The sequence below is a fragment of the Microtus ochrogaster genome, chromosome 1 (assembly GCF_000317375.1).
Source record: "Microtus ochrogaster isolate Prairie Vole_2 chromosome 1, MicOch1.0, whole genome shotgun sequence".
Lineage (NCBI taxonomy): Eukaryota > Metazoa > Chordata > Mammalia > Rodentia > Cricetidae > Microtus > Microtus ochrogaster.
The window spans coordinates 120,955,182-120,963,194 of NC_022009.1; the positions used below are offsets into that span (position 1 = coordinate 120,955,182).

The 8,013-nt window shown below is 44.6% G+C and overlaps 1 protein-coding gene across 1 annotated transcript in view; it reads right to left on the reverse strand.

Annotated features, from left to right (window-relative positions):
• Positions 1–8,013, reverse strand: part of Rxfp1 (relaxin family peptide receptor 1) — an 85,430-nt gene that overhangs the window by 31,395 nt on the left and 46,022 nt on the right. The window contains exons 3-4 of the mRNA XM_005344126.3: positions 4,614–4,697; positions 640–745 (exon numbers count right to left, since the gene is read on the reverse strand). Of these exons, the coding sequence (XP_005344183.1) occupies positions 640–745; positions 4,614–4,697 (190 nt within the window). The remainder of the gene's footprint in view (positions 1–639; positions 746–4,613; positions 4,698–8,013) is intronic.

The window sequence follows — 8,013 nt, forward strand, 5'->3', positions numbered from 1 at the left end:
TGTGTGCTGCTCACATCTGGTTGAGTTCAAATAACCAGAACTAGAAATTAGCACCACAAACACTGAGCCCAACAAGACGGTATTACTCCTAATAGACTCCTTTTGTCTTCTGTATGTAAGTTTGAATTTTACAGGAAAGGACCACAATGTCAAGGTGATTTAGAAGTTAATTTAAATGTGAAGTTCTGGGAATAATTTATCCAATTTATTTTACTTGTTCCTCAAGTAAATTAAGTTTACTTGTACTCAAGAATACACGAAAGTGTCTTCCTGTATAATAAACTCCAAACCAGCTCTTGCAATAAGCATCCAATAAAATTTCTGTGCAATGGGGGAAGCAGGGGATCGTCCTTTCTTTAGTTCCCCCCCCCCCCGTAATGGTCGAAATGGACAGCATCTTCTGCTTGGATAAAGTACGGTGAGTAGTAACACCTCACAGAATTGTTTATGGAGTAACTTGAGGTGAGGCCTAGTATTTAAAAGTGTTTAGAACTATGTGCGAAAAGTTCGTTATAACTGATGGACAGATGAAGCGGTCTTTGAACACAAATGCCTCGTCAGGAGTGACCTGGTGTCAGTCCGGGCAGTCTCCCTGCCGTTCTATCCAGCCTTAAGGACGAGCCAATCTTTGCTACTTACATTACAGTCACATTGGCAGAAACTGACGGGACAGCTCGTAAATTGGCTCCATCACAGTCAAGCTCTAGATCTCGGCACATACAGTGCTTGGGCACAGAGCCAACCACTGAACAGAGAGAAAGCGGGCAGGAATGATAAAGTGAGGGGCCGGGGAGAGGAGGGGGACGAAGAGAAAGAAATGCAAAGCCATGAGAATTTTGACGAGTATAAAAGTCTACCATGCTTTCTTTACCCAAGCGCTTGGGGGAAGGCTTTAAATTAAGGTTCCACAGTTTGCTCTGAATTTAACTTCAAGACCAGACTGGTCCAGCATTAACATTAGGAAACACGCATTGAGGAGCCCATCCATTTTCCTTCTTCCTTTCTTCTTCTTCTTTTAAAGATTGATTTTTGTGTGTCTGTGCAAGTGTATATGTGTGTGTGTGGTCCTGAGCACATGTGTTTGATTGTGTGTGTGTGTGTGTGTGTTTGTGTGTTTGTTCCTGGGTGCCCAGAGGGCAGTAGATAGATCTCTTGCCACTGGTGGTCACAGGTGATTCTGAGTATCTGCTGGTGAGGGTGGGGATGGGAGGGAGAGGTGGGAGGTAGTGGACACCGAGAACCAAACTCTAGGTCTCCAAGAGAAGAAAATGTTCTTGACACCTCACATCTTTGTTATGTTAATGGAAATCTGGCTAACTTGGGGTTAGGGAAAAAAGAGAGTTTCCTGAACAAAGTTCCTTAGGATCTTCTAAGTTCTCTAGACCTAAGAGATAAGGAGAGGAATCACACACAGTGGGATGGACGCGAGAGCAGAGGGCAGGAGCAGAAGAACCATCTTCCCAGCTCCACCCATTTATTTTTAATATCGGATTGACCTTCATTTGCCACAAAATGAATGAAATCTTCTGCTTCTGTCTCTAGCTGGAGAAGTGGTAGTGTGTGTGGGGGGGTTAATGTCCGCTTGCAAGCTTCTGCTTGAGAATGAGGATCGGAAGTAACAAATAAAGCCTTTGCTGGAAGACTAAATCATTTGAACCAGAAGCAAGCAAGAAAGGAGACCTAAGCACTGAATGGTCTTCATCCTTTCAGAAGGGTTTTCCTGGGTAGCTCAGGGTGGAGGACTGAGACAGCAGAAACCCTTCAGGAGCTTCTGCTTGTCCACACAGCATTTTAAGTGAGCTATAACTGTCTTAAAAATAAGCAATTATATTGAAAGCACTGTAATTTTAGCTGCTTTGAAGAAGCTGGTAGACATGGCTACCCATGTTCCTGATTGACAACAGTTGGAAGTGGTTTCCCTTGTTCACCGGGGCAGTAAGTGCTGGCAGCCATAGCTGCAGCCGTGAAGCTCCCAGCACCAGGGAGGAGTAAAGCAGAGGGCAACCCTCACTGTCTTGGGAGTGTCAATCCACAGCGAGCAGAAACCATACTGTGTAAGTTACACGGGATACACATATCAACAAACTGCTTAGCTGTGTGCACTGTAGGTCTCCAGGGGATTCTAGATGTGCCGAATCTCATCTTTAAGATACTCCAGCCCTGCATGATGGCTAAAAGCATCCGCCCAATCCCATTCTGCGTCTTTCCACCACCCAATGTCAGTGACCTTGGAATGCCCGGCAAAGCTTCACCCCGTAAGTGCAGTTTTAGGCAAGAATCACCCTATGTATGACGGGAAATGATGTTGTACACTAGCCTTTGAAGAACTGAATCCCATCACATCCCAAAGTTGTACCTGTTCTGCAGACCGTGGTGGCACACACCTGTGATCCAGCATTTGGGAGGCAGAGGTAGAAGGGCTGTGGGTTCAATATAAAATCATATTAAAAATTGTTCGTGTAAGAATTTCAGCTGGGTGAAAAAGATGAAAGCGTTAGCCAGTTAGTGCTTGTGGACACTGAGTAAACAATTTCTTCCTCAAATCCTTCAAAGTTAAACTTGGTCAGGCACTGGCTTGCCTGTGTGTGACGCTTCCCACGACCTTCCTCCGAGGAGCGGACTTTAAAATGTGAGTGGCTCACATCCCTTCAAACACCCAAAAATGTTTTTGAGCTGCTCTTAGGTGAATTTCCATCAGGAATCTGATACGAGAGCAGTGCTGCAAATAGGAACCTTAATTTAAGTTTCACCCCAAGATTTTTATCCTGTACTTGTATTTCATGTACTGCTTGAAAAAGAGGTTTAACTTAGGAATTTTAATCCCCACTCTCTCTAAAGAAATCTAACTAAAAATCGAGCTTTGTATGTCTTCTAAGTATTGATAAAAAAATTACCTCTGTGCTGATCTTGACCCTCATTTACTGTGTGGTGCCACAATCCTTGAGTAATTAATTATACCTATGACAAATCTCTTCCACGGTGACAGAGTGGGCTAAACAGGGCTTTCTGACTAACTCTGTCTGTTTTTCCCCCATTATTTTTGCTTTACAAACTATAAGTTAGGTAAGCCGCTGGTTCCTCTCCTTGACCTTAGTGACCCGAGCTTTGGATGTGGTCACTGAACTTTCCTCGGCAAGAGCTTCCCAGCTCTCTTATATTTCCTCTATCTTTTCTTTCCTCCTTTCCTCTTCCATCTTGTCTCCTTCTTCCCTTCTGCCTCCCTCTCCCCTGTTTCTTTCCAGTGTTTTTGGAGACAGGTTCCCACTGCATGGCCCAGGATGGTCTTGGATGCCAGATCCTACTACCCAGGGTTCTGGTGCTGTCATGACAACATTGCACATCGGGTTTTTCCTGGTTGACATATGTGCACCGTTACCAAGCATTTTCTTAGAGAATATTTTTTTTGAGCCATTACCTTTTCATTTGCCATTCAATTTCTGCCTCTTATAACTTGTTAATATGTTATTGATTTCATTCTGTTAATACCTATACCTTAGCATTAAATCGATAAAATTTTTTGGAATGTAGTAAAATAGAAGATTCAGTTCAATTTTTAAATAGTGTGAGATATAAAAGTCAATTAAAATGTAAGAAATGGAAACTAATATATAAAATGGAAAATGAAATTACATTTTAAGATAATACAACTAGTTCATATTTCTATTATATTAATAGCAGTGCTATACCTTTTAAATTGTTTTCTTCAAAAAGGTTTTAGCTCACATTTTTTCTTTCAGCAGTATCAGAGATTGAACCTGGCGCCCCACAAACCCTAGGCAAGGGTCCTACAGGAGCTGCATTGCCCCTGGACTTTTAGCTTTCTGAGGATCCAATTATTTGGCTCCCCTCTTTTGAGAGGCAGGTGTGATGCTGCCCTAACTTGGTGGGTGCCCCTGAGACTCATGGGTGGGTGGGGGAAATGTGCAGGCCTTTATATGGGGAATTGTTGGGAGCCTATCAATCTCATTTGAGGAGTGAAGACCAAAAGTATTAGCAATTTGAAAAGCTAAACTTTAAATTGTGGAAAACAATACAGCCAAAGAGTCCTCCTGCCCTCCAGCCCTAGGCTTGTGAGGAGAGCTTTGACATTACAGGTCCAATAATTTATTAACTGACAAAGGGCACTTAAAAGGCATTATTTTAGCAAGTATCCCTGATCTGAAACCTGAGAAAGCTTAGGCTTCTCCCTTCTGTACCCTGCGCAGTGTCTGCAAGTGAACAGCAAGTGACTGCATAGCCAGATGCAGTGACTCTGGCTTCCAAAAATCTGTGGTTTCAACGGCAGACGCAAGCGTTCTCCATTTACAGACATTAGGACCCAAGCAGCAGCTCCCCTCCTCCATCTCCTTGCTTTCCTTCGCTGCAGAGTTTATGGCGGTGGGCAAAGAGGGCATTCTAGAAAACAGCAACCCTGACCGCCGACACTAATTGTGTTTGCGATACCTGCTTTGATTGAGTCCAGGTGCACTTGAAGATGGGATTCCAAACCAAGGCCTTTTTTCTTAAAACATTTGCAACTAGAACACTCTAACCGACTTTCAGAAATTTTGCTGTATCCAAAACGGAATAGCTTGGCATCTTACCATGAACTCATCTGCTGTGTGGCTACTTACAGCATGCAGAAGGGGGTCGTGGAGTCAGTTTGGAGATATTGGAAAAGTACTTGTCGAATTGTAGAGACCAGCCATTGTTGTCTCCTGAAAAGAAAAAAAAAAAATCCGAGAGCGAGAGAGTCAAAAAGGAAAACCGAGCAGATAGACTTCGGTATCTCAGCACAGACAATCCCTCTAAACAAGCCAGTGAATCTCCAAGGTGGTTCGGTAATTACAACCAAGGACTTCCTGCGGGGGTGTGTTTCTGTCCCTAGTGGGAGGTCTGGGGTGGCCCAACTCTCCCTGCTCATTAAACACTGCCATAGCTTCCTGCAAGTCATATCTGCCTATCCGTGAGCCAGTGGCAGAAATGCCGAAACGTGATCCACCATTCTCCACGTCATTTTTCGTTTCCTAGACGGCCTTCATGAACGGAAACTGATCCCCGGTGTATATAGACACATATTTATTCATCAAAGCTGGTGATTCATTGGTCTCTGGCAATGTTGAGGGGGCTGCTGTTTTTGCTTCCCTCTCTCCCATTTTCCCCACCCTCCTCTCCCTCAAATTCCCTCCCTCTTCTCTTTCTTCTTTTGCTGTGATGCTATAGATCTAACTCAGGGATTCATACATACCAGTCAAGGGCCCTACTACTGAGGTAACACTCCCAATTTTCTCATTCCTACAACCAAGACTGTTCTTTGTCTCAGAGCTCAGAGAGCAGGTCTTAGGAGGGTCTGCGATCTTGACCTTGTAGGCTGCAGGGTGGGTTGTGAAATCGTGGACCCGGCAGCCGAGGTTCATTTGGCCACACCTCTATTCCGAAGCAGTGCGGGGAAACTGAAGCCCCGGCATCTCTCCCGAGACACGGGGCTGTTTTGCAGGTGGTATTTCCTTGCTGCTGAAACTGACAGACGTACCAGTGACTGACGCGATGTTGCTTTTCTCAGTGCTTGTTTAGCAGGTCCTATATTTAACTCAGAGCTTTTGTAAGCGGACTATTTTAAGTTGTCACATCTTTGTCATACACAGTACAGTGACTTGACACCACCGGCTTGGTGCCCTTCCTGGTTATTTGTCTCTCGTGAGTGCTCTCTGACCTTTCTGCTATTTTAAGGCATGCGCTAAGCCGTACGGTTTCTGTGATAAAATCCTCTGACAAAAGCTAGTTAAGGCGAGAGTTTATTTTAGCTCCGAGGTTACCGTCCATTGTTTTGGGGACATTACAGTCACATAGGAACTTGGCAGCTGGTCACCCTGCACTGAATTCGTCGACTACCCAGTTCCCCTTCTTTACCCTCGCCAACCTTGCCCAGGGATTGGTGCCATTTCTCGGCTAACCCAGTCACAATACCGCCCCTCCCCACAGACATGCCCAGTGGCCCGTTTATCAGGTAATTCTGGATTTTGCCCAGCTGACAATTAGCCTTGGCCGTCACTGTGGCAACAATTCTGTCAATCAAGTTCAAACGGTGTAGTTGCTTAGGTCTTGTCGTTGCTCGCTCTTTCTCCTTTCTTTTCTGTTATAAAATGGCATTAGTAAGGCTTTCCGTGGGACACTGTCTGGGATCAGGTGGACTGTTACAGACAAGGGTGGCTTCACAGCTAATATGGACCCTCTATCTAGCAGGTGTTATCACAATGTATGTATCACCATAAACCCCACTGCATGGACTGCATCTGTCTCATAACAGGTATTAAAATTCATAAATATTTACACCCTTGTCATACGTATTTTTGGAACCTTGGGGTCCAAAGCTCCTTCAGCGGGGACAAGCTGCGTGCAGAGCTGGCTGTTGGGGAAGGGATGGCAATGCCATCCATTACTCTTGTGGTTGACATGAACGGTAAGGGAAGAGGGGCAAGGGTCTGTGGATATCAGCGATGGGAAAGCCTAAAGCCCAAGTAGCGATGGGAGACCTGGCTGTAGACAGGCGGCTCTTGCAGCACGCCATCGCTGAGGTACAGTAGCTGACCAAGTGCCAGCAGCCCCTTCAGCAGGAGTGACTGTCACACCGGTGACCTTCTTAAAGGTAACATTGCTGGGCAACATGGATCATTCTGGAGGGGACCCCTGCATCCCTGCTGGTTTTTTTAACTTCTTCCTGTCATTTCCACTGACTGTTGAAGCTAAGCTGCTGCTCATGATTGTGACTTTGTTCCAATTGCTGTGTCTGGGACAGTGTCCTTGACACACTGAGTGCACACGAGAGGTCAGAGTGGAGCCACAAGCATCCCTGCTGCTCCTTCTCTGTCTCCTTCTTCACTCCTTTCCACCTCCCCTCACCACACACACGGAGAGCAGTGGGGAAACAGAAAAAGGTGAAATAAGAAAAATCGGAATGGCAATGAGGGATTTCTAACTAGCAGAAACAGAACAGACCTGCTCATTCTTCTTGAGTTTGGAGGTCTGTATTTTGTAGAATTTTTTTTTTAAATAGTACAAGCATTTGGTAATGAGTTTTTACCTTCTTTCTGCTTGCCAAGGCATTTTCTTCTTCCTAGCCTTTACTTCCTCCAGCAGAAGGCAGGCCCACAGAACAAGAGACATGTAGCCAGAATTGCAAAGTCGGAGTTAGCATTTTTAAGAGAACAGCTTTATAGTATTATGTGTTTCTATATTTTAACTCATATACGCTTGGTATTTTAAGGATACACAGTGTTTCATACATTAGTAACTACTGTGGGAATTTAGATCTCTGCTTTTTTTGGAGGTTATCTCGGGTAATCTGCAGAGTATTTTACGTTGAAAGAAGACTGGGAATATCCGCTGAATGGGTGGAGTGCTTAAAGATACACCAATGAAAGAGAACTCAGTCTCCTTTGCTCTAGTAGAACTTGCAAATTAAGGCACTACCAAGAACATAGACTCTTTTGTTCCAGTTCTCGTTTGACAGTATGGGATCTGGGTTTTGCCACTATGGGGCTGGATAGCTGCATTTTATGTATCCTGGGGAATCTTGGTGCAAGTTCTCAGGGGAACTGTTTGTTATTACTGTATTTTCATATAGAAAAGGACAACCCTTTTAAAATGATTGTTTTGAAAATAGCATTCTTCCCACAGGGCAGCAACGGGGAGTGAGCTTGTTGCCTTGCACGACAGTCCAGTAGAGGAAAATGACACTTCAATGGTACTACAACCTAGTCTTCCTTGAAATTTGCAAATACTTCTGAATGAAGGAGGGTTTTTTTTTTTAAAATCCAACAAATGGCCTAACTGCTTCAGTAATTCTAAATGCAGTAAACAAGAAGCATAAGAATCCAAAACTTCGCCGGGCGGTGGTGGCACACGCCTTTAATCCCAGCACTCGGGAGGCAGAGGCAGGAGGATCTCTGTGAGTTCGAGACCAGCCTGGTCTACAAGAGCTAGTTCTGGGACAGGCTCCAAAACCACAGAGAAACCCTGTCTCGAAAAACCAAA